This window comes from Lucilia cuprina, chromosome 5 (assembly GCF_022045245.1).
Source record: "Lucilia cuprina isolate Lc7/37 chromosome 5, ASM2204524v1, whole genome shotgun sequence".
Taxonomy (NCBI): domain Eukaryota; kingdom Metazoa; phylum Arthropoda; class Insecta; order Diptera; family Calliphoridae; genus Lucilia; species Lucilia cuprina.
The window spans coordinates 69,305,643-69,333,169 of record NC_060953.1 but is presented as its reverse complement, the minus strand read 5'-3'; the positions used below and the strand labels follow the sequence as shown (position 1 = coordinate 69,333,169).

At 25.3% G+C, this 27,527-nt stretch overlaps 1 protein-coding gene across 5 annotated transcripts; it reads right to left on the bottom strand.

Moving 5' to 3' along the window:
• Nucleotides 1-122: 122 nt before the first annotated feature.
• LOC111687741 (3-phosphoinositide-dependent protein kinase B) lies at nucleotides 123-26,611 on the bottom strand. 5 transcript variants are annotated; one of them, XM_023450218.2, is made up of 5 exons: nucleotides 26,426-26,611; nucleotides 19,922-19,976; nucleotides 2,000-2,202; nucleotides 1,160-1,547; nucleotides 123-685 (listed from the first exon to the last, which is right to left on the bottom strand). In XM_023450218.2, the coding sequence occupies exons 2-5, from the start codon at nucleotides 19,922-19,924 to the stop codon at nucleotides 422-424; spliced, it is 858 nt and encodes a 285-aa protein (XP_023305986.2). In that variant the 5' UTR covers nucleotides 19,925-19,976; nucleotides 26,426-26,611; the 3' UTR covers nucleotides 123-421. The 5 variants fall into 5 exon arrangements, with proteins under 5 accessions (XP_023305986.2, XP_023305980.2, XP_046807797.1 ...); XM_023450212.2 differs by having other exon boundaries at nucleotides 19,922-20,027; nucleotides 26,426-26,534; XM_046951841.1 differs by lacking the exon at nucleotides 26,426-26,611 and adding an exon at nucleotides 25,890-26,072.
• Nucleotides 26,612-27,527: the final 916 nt, after the last annotated feature.

Sequence of the window (27,527 nt, the reverse complement as noted above, 5' to 3'; positions counted from 1 at the left end):
AAACTTTTTAGAAAAAGTTTCCTTCATAAGTCTTTTGTTTTACGCAGATTTTTGAAAACTTGTTTTTTACTACTTACTTTTATTTTTTTAGAAGAAAATAAAAAAAACTACACAACAATCTATTAATATTATCATACACTGTGCTTGTTTTATTTACAAATTAATTTAATATTTTTGTATGCAATTTCCAATTTTGCTTTTATACCAATACAAATATGGCAATAATAGTTTTTCTTAACTTCAAACTGAATTCTTCACAACAACGTTCATTAAAGCAATATAAATTTTAATAATATTTTTTGTATATTTTATCTCTATTATTTGTGCTCATAATTTGAGAATTTAAAATAATAAGAAAATATATAAAAAATAATAACAATTTTAATTCTAGAATAGTTATTGTTTATCTTTAACAACTAATTCAACTTTTCTTGGCCTTATCTACAGAGTCACTGAATTTTGCCTTTGACTTAACCGTCGTATCCTTAACATATACATGCTTGGTATAGGACTTGGTGGAAGGCGTGGTGGATTTTTTAATTGGATTCATGGTGGTAGTTTTGGAAATGAAAGGAGAAGACCATTGTTGTTTTATGTTGACAGCAGGCAGTTCCTGTTTATTTAGCTGTTTATTCCCGGATGCTGGAGCCTCAGTTGTTTTATTGCTGGGCTTGAATGTAGAATACTAAAAGAAAGTGTTTAAATTGTTAAAAGATGAGTAATGCTGAGCAGGGGAAGGAGGTTTAGTGGGAGTGAAATGTTTAACTTTGTTATAGTAAAATGATGGTTAGGAGTTGCAACATGCTGTTGGAGGAATAAAAAACACCATAGGATTGAGTTTTTGGGGAATTAAATTTTTACACAATTATTATCATAATATGTTTATTATTTATTTTTTTTTTTAACTTAAATACTAGAAATTTTGTTTTATTGGAAAATATTATTATATTAATATTAATAAAGCCATAAAATATGTATGTATATTTATATAAAGCTTCACTGAGGCAGAAAATATATAAACTTTTGTTTTGTTTTTTCAATAAATTGTTGTTTTTGTTTTAAAATATAATACACAAACAAAAAAAAATAGAAAAGAAAAATATATAGAAGTAAAAGAAGCTTAATTTTTTTAGAAATAACGATAATTATAGACTCTTACATAATTAAGTGGCACATATTTGACCTTCTCGTATGCTTTGTATTTTTTCGTTTTGACATTGTATTTGCCTTGCAATTTATACGAAGTTTTATCATCCGGTGAAAGTGCATTTGCTGATGATGATGTTTGGGCATATTTGTTGGTGGCAAATGAAGATTTTGTTGTAGTTGTTGAAGTAGTTGGTACTACTGCCACATATCTTGTACCCACGTTGGGTATATATTGTGGTGACAAACTTGCTACTGAAGGCGAGTTGTTGTTCTGTTGATAGTAGGAGTTTGCATTTTGTGGTGTTACAAGGCTGCCATAGTTGTTGTTGCTGTTGAGATTATAGTTGATATTTGTGTTCAGACGTTGTTTAGGACGTGAAGGTGGTGGTGGCACATAACTAATCAATAAGCAACAAATCCAAAAAATATTTATGAAAAAAAGAGAATTAGTGAAAGATAAAGTTCGTTTCTTAAATCTTTTGTTAGTTGCTTAGTTAGAAAAATGGCTTAAAGTTTCTTAAAGGAAAGTTTTGTGTGTTTTTTATTTAATATTATTTGTTTGGTTATTGAATTATCATGTATCACTTCCTATATAAATAAATCAATGAAAAATATTGAAAAGAAAAATAACTTAACACTTTTTATACATTTAAAATGTTTATTATTTTATTTAAATCGAAAAGCTGTTTATGTCTTCAGTCATTTGTTTTTACTTAAACGTTACGTTATAAATGAGTCAAGTCAAACAATGATAAATCAAAAAACTCATTAAAATTCGTTCAAATTTGTAAGGGGATATGTAATAGGTCTTTTTCTTAAATCTTTTGTGTTGTTTAGCACTTCTACTTACATGTAGGGATTTGGATTGGGTATATCATTACTTAGATCCTCCCACACCGGCGCGGGTTCTCTAAATGGTGGCATCGGTCTAACGGTAGTTCTAGGTGTTGGTGGTATTATGGGACCAGTATTCGTATTCCAGTCAACTCTTATCGCCGTGCATATACTAACAAAACAGGTGGCAGTGACTAGTAAATAATTTAGATTTGAAAGCTGAAAATAAAAAAGCAAACAAAAAACAATTATTAGAAATAAAAAAAACAACAATTTAAAATGAAGAGTAACATCTTAATAATAAAATATAAATTAGTAACAAATGCATATTTAATTAAAAATATATTTTTTTTAATATTTAATATGGTTATTAAGTAAGCATTTTGTCAAAGTCATATCTGTCATTTTAAACATAATATAATATTTATATTTTAACTTAAAATTATTGCTTCACACCTTCTGTAGTCATTTGTTTTTTGTTTTATTTCTTAAAATATTTTAGTATGATTTATTTATTAAATTTTTAAATTTGACAAATAATTCATTTATACATACGACTTTTTTAACAGATCATTTAACAATTTTCTGTGGTTTTACATTGTTTATGTAAATTTTTTTGTTCTTTCTTAACAGTTTATGAAATTGTTTACTCAAATAAGATACGGGTAATGCAAATAGGTATGTAACTAGTTTCAAGTTTTTTATATTTTAATGTACAAATAAAAGGTATTTTATGTTGCATTCATAAAGATAAATGAGGCGCTTTTTAAATTTGTTTTTTAAAATAGTTTTTAAAGTTTTTTAAAATATATACATTTAAAAGATTTCCTCCGTATTCATAGATATATTAATCTTTTATTTTAAGTTTATAATGCACGTTTCCAATACACAATTCTCACAATAAACTATCATTAGCTTTTTAAAATTTTTTTAATACGAAGGTTTATATTTTAATCAAAATTTAAATATCTATTATAACAGTAGCTTTATTATAGTAAGTTTTTGTAAAAATTTACAGTAATTTTATATAAGCCTATTGCCGATCAAAAATCTTCATATAGAACTTATTTGAGTAAATTTTTAGAGAGCCCAAATTGAGAAGTGGAGTGGAAAGGGGCTAAGATACCGATTTGAACCATTTTCAATAGGCTGTGCCAAAAAACCCATCTGGTCCAAATTACAACAAAATTTCTTGAAAATTGCGGCCTTTACCTTGCGCACAATGTTTACATTGACAGCAGGACAGACGGACACGTCGATATACTTTCAAGTGGATGTAGAACCAATATTTTTGTGTGTTACAAACATCAGCATAAACGTATAATACTCTCGCCATTATAACAGTGTAGGGTATAATGAAATTCTTTAAATTCCCACTAAATGGCTTTACATTATTAAACAGTTGAAACCGCGACTAAATAAGGTGTTAAATTTCTTTATTACCTAAACTTCAATAGAAATCGTATACATACATATGTATATGTATATGAAACAAGTTTGTCGCTTAAATCGTTTGATTACATTAAAATACAAGAATTTCTTAAAAAAAAACAAGTGTTAATACTAAACACACGAGTACAAGTCCTTTATTGTATAAAACATTTACATTTAATTAATTAAAAATGTTTATTTCTGTAGCTGTATTTGTTATTTTGTTTTTATTGTTATGTCACTTATTGTTATACATTTAAACAATTAATTTACAATATGTGCATTAATTTTTTGTTTGTGCACAATATTTACTTCAATCATTCATTCATTGAACTTGACACCATAATTCAAGTTATTGGAAATAATTGACAATTATTTTCACTTTTTTACCATAAACATTTGTTGGGTTTCTCGTACCTCGGTATTTGTTATATAGAAAATTATTTTTTTACACAAGTGTCATTTAATTACTAAGCCATATAACGTTTATATATGTTCAAAAAATAACAATAAATTAATAAGGTTTTTCACTGTAATATTTGCTTACTCAGTGTGGCAGTTGCATTTATCAGTCAGTTACTCGGTTAGTCTGTCACTCAGTCAACCAGTCAGACAATCATTCATTGAGTTGCAACAATGACATCATAAATTATTTATCAATTGCATTCCAACAAACACATCTCATTCTCTCATCTGTCTTTGTTCAATATTTTTTAACATTTTCATTTAATTTATCTTCTATAATTTCCATTTAGTTGATGTTTTTGTTTCTGTTTACAATTTCATGCTTCATGTTTATTTATTTTTTATATTTTGTTGTCGGTTTTTATAATTTATGCAACATCTCTGGCAAAAAAAGTGAATAAAACATGTTCAATCTTAAGCGTTAAACTAGTAACCTAGTGTCAGTGAAAAATTTTATTATTTTTCATTTATTATTTCAGTATTTTTCTGTTTTCTATTGAATAGATCTGGTTGGTTAATTTAATGCAGTTGAGAGCAATTTTTTGTTTGTTTAGTTTGCATTAAAACTTGTTAATGAATATTCATTGTTACTATTTGTACATTTCATTGCTCTTACGTAGACCAACTAATGTCAACACCGTTTCCATGAAACATCTATTAAAAAAATATAGTGTTTAAAATTTTCATAATGGCCCCATTTTAGTTTTAACTCAACCCGAAAAATTAATGTAGATTTCCAAAACACTGACGAAAATAATTAAATTTTTCTATTCCCCAATGAAAGTGTGTAAATACATTTCCTCAGTGTAATGGTTACATTAAATATGGTTTAAAGTTTGCTTTAGCAAAAAAGTGTATTTCAATATATTGTATTACTACAATTTGTTAAACACATTGATCTAATAAAATTCATTCGAATGATGAATTTAAATTTTGTTTGCCTCATTTTAATGTATTCAATGAATTCCTATGAATATATTATTCAATTAAAATGAGATAAATAAAAGCAAACAATTGTTTACCTCTGAAATTATATAAATTAAAATTCAAGTTTATAAATTTATAACTTTATTCCCTTGATTTTGAAATTTTTGCAAAAATGTACTTATATTAGTAATAAATTATTATTTCAGAATATGTTGTATTAAAAGAAAGAGCAACAAATATAAATTTTATTTAATACTTAAGTTAATTGTAAGTTATTAAATGTTAAGCTTTTAAGTGCTGAAATAAATAATATAACCCTTTTAAGCTGTTAATGTTTAATGTAGATAAATTTTATTGAAATGACATTATCATTAGCAAGGAGTTTAAGTGTAAAAAAACTGTAAAAATATATAAATATTTATTTTAACAATGTCATTATTAATTAAGGTGTAAATAATGTTTTTATTGATATCAAATTATTCCCACCGAATATGGAATGTTGTACTAGTTTTAAGTTTACTGCAATTTCATTAGCATACTGAAAAAAATTTACTATAACAATGCCAAAAATATCGGTTCTATATATCTCTCTTTACAGTCAAGTCTCAATAAATATCAGATTTAGAAATTTAATCTATCGATGTAAAAACACGTACAAAAAAGCCTTAGTATCCAGAGCTAACCAAGAAATTTGAATATAAAAAACAGAAATATTGTAGATATTAACTTAATTACATACATTTTATAGCCGTCATTTAAATTCAAATTTGTTTAAGGCTAAAACAAAAGCAAAGCCTTTCAAAAAATAAGTTTGATATTTTTTGCCCAAAATTTCTGCCAAACAGTTAGTAGCATCTGATTATTTATGGCTACCACTTTTGTTCCAATATTATGTAATCTTTAACAACAAAAATCAAATTTTAGAAAAAAAACTAAAACCAAAAAAATAATATGCCTCCAAAACATAAACGCTGCATCACTATTGTTGAAAACGTTTATTTTGCAATGGACACACGAGAAGTATAAATAAAATAACAACAACAAAAAAGAGAAAAAAATGTTAAACTAAAATTTTTAAATTAATACTGCAAACATTTTTAATATTGTACTATTTATAACTTAAAACTAACTTTGTATTAAAACGATGTGAATGAATGTGTTTGATCGAGTGAGTGAAGGAATGAATGAATCAAAGTAATAATTTACAAAATTTCAACAATACATTCTTAACAAGCAAAAAAAGGCTTTGATAAGTTATAATTAAATTTATTAGTTGAATTGAGGCAACAATAACATCATTGACGATGATGTTGATGATGTGTGATTAAAATTGCACACACTCTGGAAAATAACATAATATATTTGTTAATAAACTATATTGTCATATTGTAGTTCAGTTTGGCCTCCAGCCATATAGTGCTCTTAAATAACAAAAGTGAAACACTGCCTATATAAGTTAAGGCAAATCTATTAAATTTAACTTTTTCTTTTCATTTAATACAATAACTTGTAATGATTAGTTTTATTAAATATATAAATATTTCTTAAAATTGTTATAATAAATAACATTATGATTTATTTCTATTAAATTTTTCGTATATTATTTGAAAATTTAATTAAAACCTTTAACATTAACTGAACTTCAAGGTGAGATAGAACACATCTATACGAGGTATGTTATCTTGACCAAATTTGTATTTATCATCCAAAATACATGCAGCAAACCAAGATTTGATTTTCAACATCCATTCCGATGAGACTTTTTAGAATAACATATGTTTAAATGTTTATTTTAGAAATTAATTGAACACCTTATTAGGACATAAAGAATTCAGCCTAGATTTTAGGTACCAATAATGGTTTTTAACACATACCTGATTTTAGTTATAAGTTAGCATATGTAGCTCATGTTTTTAAACTATTTAACTATTAACTATTTATTACTACTTTAAAATGTTGTTTAAAAATGTTTTTTTATACCCTACACCACTATAGTGGGGAGGGTATTATACGTTTGTGCTGATGTTTGTAACATACAAAAATATTGGTCCAATACCCACCTTAAAGTATACCGATCGATTCAGAATCATTTTTTGAGTGGATTAAGACATGTCCGTCCGTCCGTCCGGCTGGCTGGCTGTCCATGTAAACCTTGTGCGCAAGGTACAGGCCGCAATTTTCAAGACAATTTGACGAAATTTGGACCAAGCATGTTTTTTAGTACAAGGACGAAGCCTATTGAAAATGGTTGAAATCGGTCCATTATTTCACCTAGCCCCCATACAACCGTACCTCCCGATTTGAACTTTTTATGCTATAATTACGTCAAATATTCTGCTATCTCTCTAAAAATTGGCACAAATAAGTTTTATATAAGTATAAATGATTTTGCAGATTTTCGTAAGGATCGGCCTTTATTTGACCCTAGCCCCCATACAAACCCCCCTTCAAAAAATGACTTAAACGTCTAAAATTGACTTGTAACCATTTGTATCGCAATGAAACTCAACAAAACTGTTATTTAGAAATATATCCTTTTCCCAAATTTACCGAGGATCGGCCCATATTTGACCTATATAAAGCCTCATTTAGAAATTTTAGTTTTTTATCAATAAATGGCTTAAATATTTTGGAATTATGGTAATATTCAACATAAAAGTGTCTTTACAAAAAATAAACATTTTATAAAACGTAAAAATTTTAAAAATATACTCATGGTGTAGGGTATTATATGGTCGGCCATGCCCGACTATACTTTCCTACTTGTTATCTATATATTAGAAATTCTAGCCATTAAACTAGTCTTTGTCTAAGTTTTTTACAAATTCATTAAACACCATCATTAACAAGTTTGTTGCTTAAGTCTTTTGTTCTTAACAAACAAACTTCCTTTTAACAAATTTTAAATTACAAGTTTGTAGCGAAACCTGAAAACTATTTGCAATGCATTTGTGTTTCGCCTCTGCTGCTACGTTGCCACCTTCTCTTCTCCAACATCCTAGATTATTGGCAATTATTTTTAACACATATATTAAACAATGTATGTGTCATAAATAAATATAATTTTACAACTTCAACATTATTATTACGACTACTCGTATGAGTAGAAACATTATTATTATTAGTGATTTTAAATAATTACATTTTATTTGACTTCACTTGACTGCACGTACTTAGAGTTTTTAATTTGACAAAAAAAGAGAGAAAAACCAACAACAACAACCAACAACTACACTTCAATTCACTTAATTTGACATGAAGCATGTATCATGTCTGCCACACGACGACAATCAAGGTTGATTTTAATTGATGACTTTAGTGTGAAATAAAAAAATGTTTGAATAAATAAAAACCTTAATAGCTATTTACTTAAACGGCGTTATTTTATACAACACACTGCTTAAAGTTGCAACGGAATTATGGAAGAAAAACGTTAGAGAAGAGAAACTCATTTTCAGTATTTGTTTATATAACCTTGAACTTAAGATAAAATCTAAGCAGTTTTGTTGTGAAATTGTGTTTGAAAAATAAATACATAATTTTTGTGGATGTTGTGCTCATAATTCTATAAATATGCAAATGTGCTGTAAAAATAATTAGATATTAAAACAAATAAACATTAATAATAAGCTGTCAAAAGCAATGGTTTTATATTGGACACAGTGAGACTGAAGAAATCAGCTTTTCTAATATAAAATAATCATGTATACAGTTAGAGTTACGAAAATGAGCCATTTTCGTAGCTCTAACTATATACTTTTTTATTAAGACCCTTTAGTTGTAAATTTGTTATAAGTACACATCTTGTATGATGTTTTTTTCATTTTAAAACTAACTCCACTGTTCAATATGCAAATGTTGTTGCGTATTAAATTAAACCAATGATTAATTATTGAGCAAAAAACAGTTTTTCCACTAGTAGGTATATACTATCATTTATTAATATTTATTTATTCACACAGAAACACATTTAAGGAATTATGTCATTATCTTAAAATTTTTGTTTATTTTTCAAAAATTTGTTTCCATTACTGTAACAAAAATATTATATAATATTTTTAGACTATTTCTGAAATGCTTTTGTTATTGCAAAAAGCAAAAGCATCTTTTTTCTTAAGTACTATTTGAAGTACTAAGTATAATTTGTAGTTATTTGTAGTTTGACCTAAATTGAAGTTATAACCATTTATTTTTATTGTTACTATAATTATAATGTATAAAATAAGCATGTTATAAAATAAGCATAATTTATTTTAACAACGAAATAAAGTTAAATGTTTAAAACTGTTGAAAAATATAATAAATAAACATTAAAATTTTCTCAAGTTAAAGTGCATCTTGCTGATACATGTAAAATTCCTATAAAATTTAATGTTGAATTCTAAATTTTTACATCCTTTCATTTGAGTCACGTAGTATTGTTTTTTTATTCAAAACATTCTCGTTTAGCGACTTGGCATATTTTTTATAAAACATTTCAAATTATTCTAAATCAATAGTTTCTGTAATAGGCATAAAAGTGAGCAGAGGAACTAGTCTATATCGTCTATAATTTTAATAATTCCAATATTAAGGATTTAATTATATTAAAATTTATAACACTTTTAAACTTCTTTAAAACCACTTTAATTCACTTTTTCAACTTTCACAAATTTAAACAATTGCAAAGAACATAAACATTGTTAACAATTTTGAAAACAAACTTTGAATTCGTTTATCTAGTTTAAAATAAAAAAAATAGTCAGCTGTTCAAGTGATGATACTTTGTGAATATACTTTGAATCAGTTCGTACCGCTTAAATAATCCTCCCAGTATATGTATAAAAAGTAGCGATGCTGACTGACTGATTAATCATTTCACAGCCCAAATGTCTAATCCTAGAATCATGAATTTTGACAGTAGATGTCTTTTTTAATATGTAGATTTATGAAGGAGGAATTTTTGGACATTTGTATATTTGGGGGCAAAAGTGGAAAAAAAATGTAAAACAGGTTTTCTTGAATTTCTTGCACAATATTAGTGATACAAGAAAAATTGTAATTGCATTTACTTCTACTCTTAAAACGAGAAGATGGGTGTGTGGTACTATTTCCAAATTCGTACTTTTAATGGGTGAAAATGTGAAACGAAGGTGATTTTGGTACTTTTTTTGGTGCTTTACTTGGGTACTTTTGTATTTGTATTTTGATTAGGTAGCGAAGCACACAGGGTACGCTAGTCATTACTAAATTATATAAATTAACTAAATTCTGTCTATCGTGTATATGGTCTAGTTTATAACCTAGTCCATAGTCCAGTATATAGTCTAGTATATAGTCTAATATATAGTCTAATCTACAGTCTAGTCTATAGCCTAGATTTAAAAACGGGTTAAATCTTTCTTAAATATAAAGTTCAATACACTATTGATTAGAAAAAATAATATATATCACGTCATGTAAAACCTTAAAACTATGTTGTATTAATATCAAAAAAACTAAGACATAAATATATTAATGTTTGTATATTATTCACCTTTTATGCTCTAATAAGTTCAATGAAATTATATGTATCTTTATTTTGTTATGGAAACATGATAAATACTACCTGTTGGTCTAAAGTATAATGATAAATCAACATAAAATAACAATAATTTATAGTGTTTAATTAAAAGTAATAATAACAACAAAACTTCAAGTTCAGGGTCAGGAAAAAACAAACACTAGCAGCTACAATAACAAAATAAAACTAAACTATTATTAATAATATTTGTTTAGGCTTTTGAAAACAAAACTCACACGATTAAAACTAGTACATACATATGTACACATGTTGCCTAGTGTAATGATATTGTTACAATTTGTATGTGTTTAAAAACCATATCGCCAGACAATTGTTAAGTTTTTAAAATGTTAACATACATTCTTACAATTCTTCCAATGTAAGCGTACATTTAGTATTTCAACTAAATAAGGCCTAAAGCAATTTATGTGAAAAAAAACGCCATAAATATTCGGACACAATTACATTTTTCATACTTCATAAATTTCATTTTAAATTTTGCCATTGTAAATTTTTAAAGAGTGTTTAAAGTGTCTGAGTTTTTTTCATTAAACTAAACAAAGTACTTGTCGGAAGCAATTCAATTTTAAAATAGAAAAAAATATAGCGATTATTTATTTACTGTAGGTGCCAAAAATGATGTTCAATGATTCTTTGTTTTTTTTTTGCTAAAGAATTAATACTTGTATACAAGTAATTAACCACAAATGTTAAAAAAAGTACCAGAGATCATTAACTTTTTTGTTTGCATATATATTTATTTATTTTTTGTTTCTAATCTTTCAGTATACATATATTATAAGGTATGTACATCGAGTGAAAAAAACTTAACATACTGCGGATAATTCTTCTTAGTCAATTAAAGTGTGTTCACAAAGAAATTTTTAAAGACTTTCGGGTTTGTATACTACAAAGCAGGTATTATCAATAAAACTGTTTTAAGACCTTAATTTTTATGTTTATCGGAACTTTTCTCAAACGTTTCTATTGACCCGAAACTTTAAGTGTCTTTAAGAAATTGAAACACAAATTATCATTTTAAATATCGTGATTTTCACTTTTAGTTTTATATTACGATTCTTCTGTACACTGCCTGTAGATGCATAAAAACAATTTTTTCTATAAAAAATTGAAAAAATATTATTAAATGTACTTAGACAAGCATATTTCCGCTTTTGTACAAAACCTTAACATTTAATATTTTTATAATATGGAGTTATTATTTATTGTTTATTTTATTTTATAATAATGATTATTTTTTCACCTTCTACTTATATTGCAATCAAACAAGGTTCTGAATACGCGCAAATCAAATATAAAAAAGTATAACAAGTTTTTCTTTCTTTTACTCAGCAACAATTACATGGTTCTTGAATATAAAAAATATGAATTTAAATGCAACTTTTTATTTTATTAACTTCTATTTATTATTATAGTTATTAAAAAATGTATTAACAAAGTATGCAAATTTGTTTAGAGGTAAGAAAAATCGAGCAGCATTTTTGGAGAGCATTTTGTAATAGTTAACTTTATACTTAAAATATTAAATAAACGGAGATTATTTTGCAAAAATTTAATTAAAAATTTTTAAATTTCAAAAAGTTTTTAGCTCTAAATTTATAAAAGCAATATTTTTTTATTTTAACCATGGAGTTAAAAAATCTTAACTTTTGCTTAAATGCTTTGCTGGGTTATACCTACAAAACTACAATAATCTCGTTAAAACTATTTATTTGTTTTCTCATTAATAAAGTTATAAATATATTTTTTGCGCTTAAAGAAAAAAAAAACCACCTTTTTAATTTCTATATTTATTAAATAAAATATATAAATTATTGTTAATAAATTATTTCAACAAAGTCTATTGTTATTAATTGAACATTTTTTTACCTAATGCATTTAATAAATTAATTTTATTTAAGATTAAAAAGCTGCATATATAAGTTTTTAAATTTTATTTAATCAAAATTGACAGATGTATTAATAAATTAAAATAATCGTTTAAAATATTAAAATTTAAAATGAAACAATAAAAGTTACAAACAATAGAAATTAATGTGTCAACAGTCGAGCCAATTTACATCAAATCAATCAAATGTTTTATGTCATGTTAAAACTACTGATTGGCAAGCGGGATAAATATTTGTCACTATTTTTTAGAGTTGAAAAGATGTAAATTTAGATAAAAAATATTTTTAAATATAAACTTAGTAATTTCTAAAATTAAAACAAAAACCTTCGACACCTTCGTTTTAAAACAACTCATTAATAAAAAATATTTGTAAAAAAACACCATGCTGTCTTCCTACCAATACGACAGTTACAAATACCTAGGCCACAAACACCATTATTTGGCCTTTTGCACCAGAGTCTCTTGTCGGATTCAAAGCCATGACATCCGAACACAATAATATATTATATTGCAGACAAACCTTGTATGTTCTAATTACATCCTACAAAACTATAGAGACGGCACACAGGCTGTGGTATCACAGGATATCTTTCAAGCTGCAATCAAGCAAGATAGAGAAATGGAATACGCTTCTATATATATTAGGTTAATATTATTAAGAGATTTTGGCTTGTAAGAAACTCAATTCTATGTATCGAAATTCATAGCTATACTTGCATTTTTAAGCGTTAAAGTAAAATTCTAATTTGATAACTATGCAATGAGAAGGCAATGAAGAGGAATCAATTGAACATCTTCTTTGTCACTTTCCTGCATTGAGGGACATTCTAATCCGATATCTAAGACATCGATTTCTGGAGGACACTTTAGAGTTATCTAGGATTAGAATATATAACATAAACCTTTATCAGGCAGTGCGATTAGGACAAACTTCAACAGCACTAATTAGTAGTTTTTTTGAGTCCAATACTGTTTCCTCCTATGTTTTAATAAGTCACTCTCAGTCTATGTTAATCTTCAACTCTTAATCTTTTTCGCTAAATTCCTCATTTTAATGTCTATTTATAATTGTCTATTACAACATCTATATTCTTCATTTTCCTTTTTTCATTCTAATCTACTTGCAGGAATCCAAAGGGAGGGAAATATTCAATTGGTCCCTTATTCATAACTACACTAGAAATTATACTTTAGGACCAATATTTTTGGGTGTAACAAACTCAGCACAAACGCATAATACTCTCCCAACTATAGTGGTGTAGGGTATAAATACATTGCTCCTCAAAATTTTATAAGAATTGTTCATATTTGTCCTTAACTCTCATATAAACAAAAATTTCACAAACGTATTTTTATTAAAAATAAATAATTATTAGCCATGTCCGAGAAAGTATATCACATGTTTTTCTTTACTTCTATGAGATTAAAAGCATTTAGAACTAAAGTGAAGGGCGTATACCATTCGACACAAATCAATCAAAGCACTTTAATATGTTGTGATTAAGATTAAAATTATTTAAAAGCCGTAGGCTTAAAAAGTTGTAAACAATGATAATTCTTTATGTATAAATTATTGTTTCCTTATTACTTTATTATTGATCTATTATGATATTCAAAGATAAAATAGCTATTAATGTGCTTTTTAAAAAAGTAAATAAAAAGTTATCTTTTATTTTTTTTTTGTCTAAAAAAAACTACGCTCTTAATTTTATTGAAACAAACTCAAAGAGTTTCCGCTAAATGATAGTTAATCATAAATAGACAAAAGAAAAACATGTTTTTTGAAGCATGTACGTACATAACATGTGATTCTTCCAAAAAGATTTGCTAATTTCCGTTAAAATAAATTTTACATAATTTTAAATAACAAAAATCACTCAAAAATAAAATAAAAATCTAAGATTTGTTAAGATTAATTTAACAAAAAAAAAACAACTAAGAAATACAAAAGACTTATAAAACAAACTTGATTTTTTCATATTTACTATTTTGTAATATTTTTTTTATTTGAATTATGTTTTATTTTCCTTATCAAGCCTTAGCCATATAATAAATTCTTAAATAAGTTTGACCCCTTCAGTGACCTTTTTGTGGGTTTTACTTGCAATGTTATTGTTTTAAACTTTGAGTGTGTATATGTCTGTATGTAGCAGCTACTAGTGGTTTAGATACTGATTAAGTATTTGATTATTTTGTGTTGTTTTTTTTGTGGCTGATGTTGTAGGGGTTTATTATTATTTCTGCTCGTTAGTTAGTTTTTTATTATTATTTGTTTTTTTGTTTAATATTTATGTTCATATAAAATTAGTTTTTTTTAAGTAATTGTTAAAAGGAAAAATATATATTATTAACCTCTAGTTAAGATAACTTAGGCAACTTTGTTGCTTATTTTTATTTATTTTTAATTAAGATAATATTTCAAAGAATTCTATTTCTTTTAACATACAATTGCTTAATATTAGATTGTTGTGAAACAATCGATTTTTTTAAGTAGAAGACTTTTTGTCAAATCATTTTGCAAAAATCTCAAAGAAAAAACAATAAATCATTAATAGAATGAGTTGCAGAAAAAGTCAAAGTTGTTTCTAAGCATCCGTTGAAGGAAGTTTATACAAGATGTTAAGCAATTAAATGATTGGGGACTTATTTGTTTACTATTAAGTGGAATTGTTTGTAAATAAATAGTTAGTAAAAAAACTAAATTGAATAATTAATTAAGCTAGAAAGTTAAAGTGTTTGCATATGACATAGAACTGTAGTAGTTTAAGTATTTTCAATATCAAATGAGCAAAATCGGCTTAAACTCTGAGAAAAAATTAGAACACAATGTCCGTTTCTCAAAATAAAAAAATAAATATTTTAACCAAAAAATTTATACCTACTAGAAAACATTCAATATCGTGATCTCGTTAAAATTAAATCCGTAAATTTTATTAGAAAAAAATTATCTAATTAAAAATAAATATTATTTCATTAGGTATCTTGCTGATTTGTTGCATTTTTGCAACTTTTTCACTTTATATACATTTTAATGTGTTTATATACGTCTGTCTGCAATTATAAAAATGTCAAGAATTACTTCAAATTAAAAAAGATGATGAAATATACCACAAAAATTTCAAAAATATTTTTGTGTACAATATATTGACAGGCTGAAAAACGTGTATTAAATTTTCCTTATTTGAGTACAGTTCAAACAAAACACGTGTTGCAGTCACAAAATCTCTTAAACTCAATGTTTGTTTTTTTTTTTTTTTTTTGTAAATAAATTTCATTTTATGTAAAATATTATAATTTAATTAACAAAAATAAGGCGTAAATTATTAAAACTGAAGTATATCGCTTAAAACAAATCGAAATATGATTAAATGAAACAAGTATGAAAATGTTTTTGTATAGGCAATAACGAATACTATATGCCTTTTATTAAAATGTTTGATGAACTATAAATTGTTTCACAAATTTTTGTAATTATTGTACCTACTACTGAAAAATGTTTTTGATCATACAAATGTATATTTAAACACTATCATAAACATTTAAAATTAGGAAATATTCACAACAAATTAATTATATATTTGATAGAATTTGCGACTATCATGTTACATTTCTCACGACAAATCAAAATATCCTTCATTGTTTTACAACTTCAAACCAAAAACAAAAATACACTTTATAATCTACATTAATATGGTTTTAATTGTGTGACTAAATTTAAATTTAGACTGAAAAATGTATTTAAAAACATTACATTTCCGGTTTGAAATCTTAAAACAATAAGTTCAACTCTGAGATTTTGTGATTAATTTGATTCATTTGTTAAGTTATTATTAAAATTATTAAATCAATTTAATTTATAAATAAATTTACAATTGAATTATTAAGAATTGTAGGTGTTTACTTTAATACGTATTCATTGGTTTTTAATTTATTTCTACATATTCTCATGTTAAATAAAAATAATCCATTAAAGTCATTTGTTTAAATATCAAATATATCGATTTATGCGATTGTTTTCAGAAATTATGTGTAATTTTTTACTCAAGCTTTATTATAATGTGTGTAATTATTGAATTGTTATCTTCAGTTTAAAATCTTAAAAATCTTAAACTTGCTTAGATTTTAAATGTTAAAGATAAAAAATTGCTCTGGTAAGCTTGAAATGGCAAGAATAATTAACCCCATTGACAATGTGACATGTACGGATATATGAAAATTATTTACAGTTTTGTTACAACTTAATTTAGTGCGAAATAATTTTTGAGGATTTTTATTTATGTTAATCAGAAATGGTTGGTATTGAAAAAATTGGACTGTCGTATGTCGCACAGTTTTAGTTTTCTGTTTTAATCCATTATTTTGCGCACAGTAAGTAATTACCAATGTCATCACTGTAATGAATTAAAATGCTAATTAATAAGTAGTGAAACCCAACTTTTTTAGTTTCTCTACTAAATGCATGTTTTTGCTGGGAAAAAGTATTTTTTGGTGGCTAAATAACATTCGACCAATTCTAATTTATTAAATTTTTTAAATATTTAATAGCCTTAATAAAATTCGTTATTAAGATGTTAAGATCAACAGTAGATCATATTTTGATTGTAATATTTATTTAAATAGGATTTGGTGTCACTTGCAACAGGCTTTATATCTTGATAGATCTTAAAGAAGCTTTATCGAAACAACTTAATTTAAATTATTTAAAACATTAATTTTATACATAAATAATAATATTAAGATTATCTTTATTTTAAGATTTTTAATCTCACGTTAGAATAAGTGATTGCTTAAGGCTAATTCTTAATTGCATTTAAAGTGTAGTAAGAAATCTATGATTAAAATCAATTTATATAAAAAATAACATTGGAATGTTTTAATACATATACTTCTTATTTTATTACAAAATACAAGTTATAAATTTAAAAAGTGTGGTATTATTATAAATGTCATTTATTTAAATTTATAAAAAGTAAGTAAGAGTATTATATTCGACCATGCCGAATCGTATATGCCCACCATCAAATGATTGCCGAAAAGAATTACTTCCTTATAAATAATTTTTGAATTTATGAATCGATGCTATTGTTATTATGGACCAATCCTAACAAAATTTAGTAAAATGATTTTGGTTCTTACCAAAGTTAATTTCTGAAGGGGAATTTATACGGGAGCTTGGATCGATCAAGTTTTGGCTTGATTATGTCGAATTTCATCGATGCACTCGCATTTCTGAGTCAGTAATGAGCGTTAAAGATATTTTTTGAAATAAACTTTATATCCCTTATATAAGGACAGATCTTCATAAAATTTGAGTATAAAATTAATGTTCGCATAAGACTTATTCATGTATAATTTAAAACACTTATGGGTGCTATGTTAAAACGTTAACCGTTATTGCCCATTTTCAATACCAAACAAACCTTATCAATGAGAATATTTATGCAAAATTAAAACTGTCTAGCTCCTCTCATGTGTTTCCTATCGCGATTTAACAGACAGACAGAAAGACAGACAGTCATTGCTAGATCATATCATGATCAAGCCATATCCATATAGTTTAATAGGTCTTATAGGCGAATATTTCGATGTGTTTCATACGGAATGACAAAACCTTTTATAATGGTGGGTATAATGACGTCAGTGATGATCAAACGCAGATGATGTAAGGAAACAGACTAGAGTCTCTGGTGTAAATCGAACTCATGACCACCTGATGGAACTACCTTCCTCTCAAATAGTGTGACCAACAAAAATTGTTTTCATTTTGTGTAAACAAGTACTTGCTAACATAAAAAGCCTAATATAATTACTTATACATAACATTACATGTCAGTCATTGGTAATAAAATAAATAAAATAAAAAAGTTTTGCTTTTGATATTAAAGTCGAACAAAACAACGATATTTGAATTATGCCTTCACATTTGCATATGAGCAATATATAATTAATTTCAGAATTATATTTGTAATTTCTCTTCTCATCTCTTGTATCAACTTTCACAACCGTTCCTTTACGGCTTATTATTTTTAAAAAATTTAACAAAAACATTTTATATAAAGCATCTTTCATTTAAATCCATTATAAAAAATATCATATTTCAAACTGTTTTAAACAATAATCAATCAAATTTATTATATTTAAATATTTATTAAATTTGCTATACATTATGCAAAAATGTGACACGAAAAAAAATAATATTCAAACTTTTCAACATTCAAGAAAGGTTGTTAACATTTCAGCTACATTCAAAAAAAATTGTGTTAAATTGTATGCAGATTTTAAAGTTATTTAACAAAACGACTTATGGACAGAAATGTGATTAATTAAGTTTTTTGTTTTTGGAAACACCTCTATATGCGATTTAAAAAAACTTTTTTTTTTTGCAAAATCATGTATTAAAAACTAATTAGGAATGTGAAGAGATTAAATTAAATGTATGGGAAAATTTTTGTTAAATTTAAAAAATTATGATTGATAAATTGAATAGAATGCATTCGCTGTGTTTTTTATTAATGAATTTAATTAATTGTTATTTTGTATAAAATTATAATTAAAAAATAATAGTTAAAATATATATATTTTTTTTTTTTGATTTTTCAGAAAGATTTTTATAAACCTTAAAAATCTGTCACGACCAAAAAAAATTAGAGAAATTATTATTTAGCTTGATAGACAGTTTTGTACCTCCGATTCCAAAACCGGCTTAATTAACCAAATGAACGAAAATAATAGAAATAACATACTGACCATAACATACTTCATTGTCTCATTGAGATTTGTATTATAAATACTAACACATTATTTTTTGCTCAAGAATTCATACATTTATGTTTTAAAGAAACCAACAAAAACATCGTTAAACATAGAAATTAAAAAGCACGAATAACTTGTATTATCTAATATAGAGGCGTAACACCACAATGATTATTATTATTTAATTTTTTCATAACAAGTATTACATAGTTTTACAAAGTAGAAATACTTCTTTTCTTTAAACATCTCACAATGATGCAATTCAAATCATCAAAAAAATGTATTTTTATTAAAATGCAATTTAAAGCCTGGGAACTCATAATCATGAATCATAAATATTTAATATGATAATTGTGTTAAATGAAAAAATCAAAAATATAAAAAGATGATTTGTGCAATATTAATTTTATGAGTTTATTATTTCAAATTTGTTATGGTCTATAGTCAATAATTATGAAGATCCAGCATCTTGGATAAATTTTTTATAAATTTAATAATACTTTGGTAATTCATAAATAATCCTGAGAAAAATATTTAAAAATAGAAAAATATATTTAATAATTTCCGCATAGTTGATTATGATGGTTAATAAATTTATATTTGATTACCCTTTATTTAAGTTTAATTTTAAACGTCGCAGACTTAAGACCTAAAATTAAGCAGACGTTTTTCAAAATGCACTGCATGACAGAAATATTAAATTTGTTGCCTTAAGTTGTAAATAATTCAAAAAAAATTTAAAAACAGTGACCTTTTCAAATTAAACCATTTCTTAAATTGATTTCTATATTTAAAACAAATAAATATTAAATAAATATACCGGTTAGGATTAAAATTTTAAAAATACACATATTACTTCAAAATTTTTAAAAATATTAAACATAAAGAAAAAGTATAAAAACACTCACCATTGTAAATAATATTAGAGGGGACCTCTTCAACAACCAGCGAAGTAATCCTTTCCTTTGGATAAATTGTAATTTTGAATTCAATTAATGTATTTAAATTATTTCACTGTTTAAATTTAATAAGACAATAAATGACAATTAAACCATTTACAACAACACTTTCTATAAATTTATAATAACGAACAATACAACTGCACTTGTTGCACAAAAACATACAATCGCTTACACTTTTCAATACATATTATGTATTAACTTACAACTAAATTTATTAATGACGATTTAATATGACAAGGTAAACAAACACCTTGATATTTAAACTCAATGTTGGTTGGCTAATGACAGTTGTTATTTTTTTCTTTTCATTCAATATATTCAGTAATATATAAAATTGTATTTTTTATTTTTTTATATTTGATTTCAAAATTGCAAAATTTTATTAGTTTGTTTTCATTAGTATCAATAAAAGCAACAATTTCAAACTTCTAAAGCCTTATTTTCAATATTTTTTTTTGTAACTTTATATGGATCATTATAATATTTATATATTTACTTTACTTAACTATTATTAAAAATGATATTGTATTTCATAAACATGCTTCAATTAGAGGAAACTTGAAAAAAGTGTTTAATAGGTAATGCCTCCTATATTAGTTACTGCAGTAGATTCAATTACTTTCAAACTCAAGTACTCGTATCTGTCATAATTAACACAAAAGGGGACAGGTATCTTATACATTTAACTTTAATTGCTAAATGGAGTTGATTGAATTGTGAAGGGCTCAAATAAAAAGTAGATTTATTAAGAATATTGTTGTGACCAAACAACGGAAATATGTTAACTAAATACTACAGTTATGCAAAATGTATTATGATTCATTTTCAGGTGACAGTTAGTTAGTTTGCTAGAAGTTCAATATTAACATTTTAAAATAAAATTTGTTCTTAAAAACCCAGTTTCTAAATCCTTTCAAATATATGCTAGCTAAGGTTAGTATTATGGTAGGTCTTCTAAGTTGAAAGAAATGTTTTACGGACAGAGAGTTAAACACTGTAACACTATCTCTGTCGATTTCTTTTCGATCTCAGGATAACTGCAATTCCAGTTCTTTAGAAAATCTTTAATGTTGCAGCAGCGTTACGAGTAAAGTCAATGTGACAATTATTGGTCGTTGAACTCCAGGTCGTTCCGATGCGAAGAACCGAAATTTCGTTGGAACGTGTCCGTAGTTGATATCTGTAAGTCTATATGCCCATGTGAACTTATGCGCACTCTACAGGTTTCAGCTTTCAAGATAATTTGATACAAATTATTACATACGTTTTTTTTTTTCCCAGGGACTAAGCCTTTTAAACATTATTAAAATCGATCTATTATATCACCCAGTCCACATGAAACTGAAATGCCCCTAAAAAGAGCTTTTCAGAACTTGTTAAAACCGGCTCAACTAACTGTTATACAATCCTTGACAACCTTGCCGAATTATAAAGGTTAAGCTACAAAAATCAAGTTAGGAATTCTAGCAAAAAAAAAATTCAATAATTAAGATTTTAATTCACTAGATAAGTTTGTATATCAGACATCTGTCTTTTACAATAATATAAAAAAGTTTTTTTTTGTTAACGACAAAATCATACAACAATTTTTCACAAAGCTAAACACTAAAATAAATGACAAAATAGTAAATACTTTTAGAAAAACAAAAAATATCACTTAATTCATTTTTGAAAAAAGTTACTTTAAAAAAGAGGTGATAATTAAAACAGACAACTGCTTGCAAACTAAATATTCCTTATATACAAAAAAAATAGGAATTCGAAAAAAGCTGCAAAAAATGTGGCTTTAGATTTTGAAATGTTTAGTAACCAAAAAAATAAAAAAAAATTAGCAAGAAAATCGAATAAACAAAGTTAAATGAAACTAAACTACTTAAATTTCATGTTAAAATGAAATAAATTTATTTAATTGTTTGATTTTTTATTTGTGTGAGTTTTTTGTTTTTTTCACTGATCACAATTCTCATCAAGCACGAATTTATTTATAACAATTTTATTGCAATCAATTAGACGCACAAAGACTTGGCTAGTTAGTTGGTTAATGGTTGGTTTGCGGTAATAACCAACAACAAGAGTGATTAAATGGCTAAAATACTTCATAGAAACAATAAATGACCTAGTCACACCTTTATGACGTTTTTACTTTGTTTTATTTTTGTTTAGAAATGAAAAACACACAAAAAACAACTACTGCCCATAGTTGTGTTTTTAAGTTGTAACTACTGTTTATTTATGGTAGAAATTTTTCTGCAATTCTTTAACAAACAAAACAAACTAAGTTTTGATAAACTTGGCAACAATTATGTTAAAAAAATCAAATTTGTACCTAAAGCAAATAACATAGATATAAAATATTTATATACTTAACTTTGCAATTTAGTACTTGTCCTAAAATGTATTGAAGAAAATTTCATGAATTTCTCAAAACTCCAAATAACAACTACTAACGAAAAAATATAACTAAAAACTCTGTAAAAACCAAAACTTACAAGACAATTTAATGTCAACCATATAAAATAATGGTCAAATTATGCAAAAGAACTCTTTGGTTCGTGGGAAGTGGCAGGCGTTCAGTCTGTTCAGACAAACTGTCAGGTAACTGCAATAAATAGACGTGCTTGATAAAAAATCAAAAGACTTAACACATAAACTTGAATTCAATTGAGTTTTTTTTTCGAACATTTAAATCATTGATAAATTATGACCATTATACGTGTTTAAAATAATTGTTATTTAATTAAGTTTTAAATCTATGAATACGTTTAGTTTTGAAAATTAAATCTTTGTCAATCAAAAATTTTGCAAGAAATTCTAATCTTTTCCTAGTTACGTTAAATATTATGAAATATTATATGTTTCAGTCTATTATTTGTTATTATATAAAATTTAGCAAATATAGAAATAATAAAATATATAATTTACATCTTCCATCCATATGAACATTAGAGTGTCCCGAGGAACAGCCATTTGAGGAATTTCATGCAGGAATACCAATCAATCGATGCGTATTAATGTACTGAACACAAGAAAAATAATTTTTCCCCTCCGGCGAGTGAAAATCCTCCTTAATTTTCAGCTGATTAAGGAAAAAAATAATTTAAAAATTTTGTAGTGTATTTTGGTCTATTTTATACATAAAAATATTAAAATACGGTAGTTTTGCGGCCATTTCGACCCATTTTAAAAAGATTGCAGAATTTTTTGAGCATATCGTACTGTGAACAATATTTTCAATCGCTACGTTTGAGAAGTATTCCTCCAAAAAGTTTTTCACTGGACATCCTAATGTATATATGTATATTATAACCACTAACAATAAGAAATTGTTAAAATTTCATAAAACACTTATAATTCAGTAGTAATAATCTAATGCAACTGAATGCTGTCTTTTTGTATTTTTAAATAATTTTAAATTAGTTAAAAGTTTATTTTTTGTCAAATAAATGAAAGTTTTTCAAAATTCATAAACGACTGCTTTAATAATTTTTCAACCTGCGAACTACTTTTCACTACTGGTGACTTTTCAACACATTTCACCCACCAAAAAAAGGGGGTTACAATGCTTTAACCCAAAATTAATAACAATTACTTTTTAGTTGTTGTATTGCAGATACATTTCAGCCAACCATTACTCCGCCAAACCCGTATTTGGCATGTCTGGAGTTTGAAGTCAATTGTAAAGTTTGAATGAGTTGCGATGGCGCTACATGGAACGTTTGTTTCTTTTAACAATGAATTACTCATTGAAAAACCACAAAATCCCTTTATTTATATTATCTGTCAAGACTTTCATTGTGTTTGGTTGTTTAAACAACAGTTTGTTTCTTATTAATTTTTTTGCGATTTTTTTTTAATTTTTTTGCAATAATATCATAAATTTCAAGATCACTTGCTTATGATAAAATGTCACACTCACAAAATGTACATTAAATTTATTATTTTAAGTAATTTTTTCTTTATTTTAGTCTTAAATATGTTTGTATTTTTGTTTATGTTTATTTTATTATTTAAGTGCTGCAATTACACCACCTCATTCATATCATACATTGTAACACGAGCTGAAATTTGTATGACGTTTTTTTTTCTTTGTTACTTTTTTTTTAATTTTACTTATTTAGTTTTAAAAAATAAACTGCAAATGACAATTTTAACCGCATAATAAATTTTAGATTTAGTGATTATTTGTGGTAGATAAATAATTTTTTACCAATAAAAGGAATAAAGACAAACAAGTCTTTTGAAATGATACTAATGTGTGTTGTGAATTTTGTTATGTGAATATAATTTGTGAGTAAATCACCGTATTAAATTTTTGGTTCTTTAATTGTAAAAAATATATGATTGCAATACTTTTGAAATATTTTTAAGTCCCTTAGCAATCAGTTGATAAGAATTTATCTTGATTTCAAATAAAAGATCTGACAAGTTTAAAAGCAAAAGTTATCAGCAGTAAAGAAAAATTGTAAAATTACATAAAGTATAATTTTTGTAATTATATAAAATGAATTGAAAAGTATTAAGTAAAAAAATAATATATAATATAATAAAAATATAAAAAATCAGGCTCAAAAATCCTAAAAATTACGAAATAATATTCTTACTAAATTTACTAATGCATCGCCGAAAATAAGACCGTTATAGTGTCACAAATTTGTATCAAATATACAACTTTTATAATCAATATCCAAACATAAGAAAGTAATAATTGAAGGCGCTGTATAATATACTTTATGGCTGCATTTTTGGAAATAGATTTTCAAAAGAAATATTTTCGGAAAACATCAATTTTGCCATAGATTGCATATTAATAAGTGATCATTATCAAGCATATATTTCGAGATCGTTTATAGCCCGATTGTTTTAACATTTTAACACTCTTCACTTTCTACAGATGGATTTGCGTTCTAAAAAAAGGTAGCATATCGATTTACTCCCTATATATGTATGTATGTATCTCCTATAACCAAACTTAATGAAAGAAGAAGAAAACGTTGCATAAGTTGTTATTGGATTTTGGTTAATGGATGTCAGGGATGGAAGATTGTGTATGATGTAAAATAAATAAAACAAGTATGGTATGAAAGACCATGAAAGACCAAGTATGTTAAAAATGAGGATAATTTTTTAAATAATAAAGTATTTAATTCGTTATTGTACTTTAATTTTGGAATATTCTTACTTATTCTTGACAAAGAAAGAGATTCTCTACAAAAAGGATCATATGAAGTTAAGGGTAAATATGGACCTATCCTTATAAATTTTGGTATAGGAATGATCTTAAAGTCATTTTCTGAAGTGGAGTTTGTATTGGGGCTAAGGTCAAATAAGGCCTGATCATTACAAATATCAGCAATGTCATTTAGACTTCAAATTAACTAAGTTATGCCAATTTTTAACATAATTATGAGCCAAAAAGCCCTATTCGAAGAGTACGGTTGTATGGGGGCTAAACGAAATAATGGACAGATTTCAAACATTTCCAATATCGTTAGTCTTTGGGTCAAATTTCCCACTATATTGGGTACTATGCGTTCTGCAATTAGTTCTAGATGGTGTGATTATGGCCAGTATTCGTTCTATTTTAAATGTAATTTCTACCATCGGAACTGTTTGTTATGGAAGCTTTTTAGAATCGACAGCCATTCTATGCAACATCTCTGGAACCAGTCTTTTAATAATTTTTTTTTTTTTGTTTTAGAATTTGTAACAATATTAACTAGTTTTTTTCGAAGATGGAAAGTTTTTATAACAATTTTAAAGTTCTTTTTTAGCGGATTTTATTTCAATTTATTTGACGATTAATATTTCGAAATTCGTGATATTTTAAAATCTTTAAGCCTTCACTTCCTAACTTTTAAATAGAATATTAAATTTAGCTACTTAATGCGATATTTAAAAATTTTCAATACTCAACATTACTCGTTGTTTAACTGCTTATATCAAAATGTTTTTTTTTTATTTCTTTTCCAATGAAAGCAAATCTAATTTATTTTATTTCCATAGAACTAGTGCCAAAGGATTGATATATTGAAAACTCCTTAGAAGTACTTTGTAGTCTTATGAAAAGGTTCCAGAAAGAATGGCGACATCAATAGTTTCATATTTGAGATTAAGAATATAAAGTTGCGTCCTTTTTAAAACTTGTTAATTTAAAGTAAGTTTAATTAGTTTATTTCACTACAACATTGTGATTAAATTAATAAATGCATTTTTCTAAATTTCTTTATATAAAAGTTATTATTTTTTTAACAATTTTTAAAATACAGTTTTTTTATTTATTTTGATTTTTTATAAGACTTTTAGAATAAATTGTTGCTTCTAAAATTGTTTGTTTTTATTTTAAATTATGTATTTAAATCTTTTTATTTATTAAAAGAATATTTTGTTTATTTTTAATTCTTATGATTTTAAAAATCCATTCTATTTTAAAACAAAGTTCATAATTCTTACAATTTTATTTCACCAAATTTTTTTTTACTAAACACGTTCAAGTAAGAAAACCGCTTAAACGTGACAGAACACTTTGAAGACACGAGCCACACTGAATTTGCCAAAAGCAAACGATTCAACACAAAGTCTTTTTCGAAATATAAATTCAAAATAAAATAAACAAGATAAAAATATAAACAACAACTACAACCAAAACAAAATAAAGTCACAAACAACACTGGATATAAAATAAACAAAAATAAACGAAACGAAATACTACTCGTACTTAGCATGAAATGAACAGAAAAACAACAAAAGAAAAAAAGCTAAACAACAAACAAATATTTAATACAAACTTTAAAGAGAATAAAATGCGAAAAGAGTAATTGAGTCTTGTATGCTAAGTAAAGGGAACCGGGTTTTGTTATTACAGATTACAACTTAATTTCATTACAAATATCTTAACGAATGTTTTTAGAAATACAAAGAGAGAACAAAAATGTAAACATTGTAACTAGTTTAAAAAAAAAATACGGTAAATGTAGTTAAGATTAAAGGGTTTTATATAAAACGACAGCATGTTGCTTCAACATTTTACAAGGAATGTTTAGCAACATTTCCTACAACACAAATTAGCATAAAATTAATTGCGTTTTATTATAGCTTTAAAAATATAAAAACATAAAAATTTTATTTATTTGTATGTAAGTTTTATTATTCGAAATTGAATTGAAAATTGTCATGGAAGGGCATATCATAAACAAAATATCATTAAATTACTTAATTAAAATTAAATAAAGTTAACACTTGCTCCCTTTTAATTCTGTTTTCAATTTTATGGATGATTTCAGTACAATAATACCATTAAACATGTTTATTTTTGTTATCGTTTTTTTATTTATTTTTTACACGCTTTTACACCAAATACCCACATGCATATGTATGTGTGTAAGAGCCATTTTAAGTAATATTTAAAAATAAGTTTTTAATAATATACAATAATAATAACATAAAAAAATTAATAAAAATTTTATTTTTGCTTTTGTACTTTCTTTGTTGATATTTTATTTAAATTATTAATTTTAAAGTGGCATTTCTAAAAATAACACAAAAAGTTAATTTG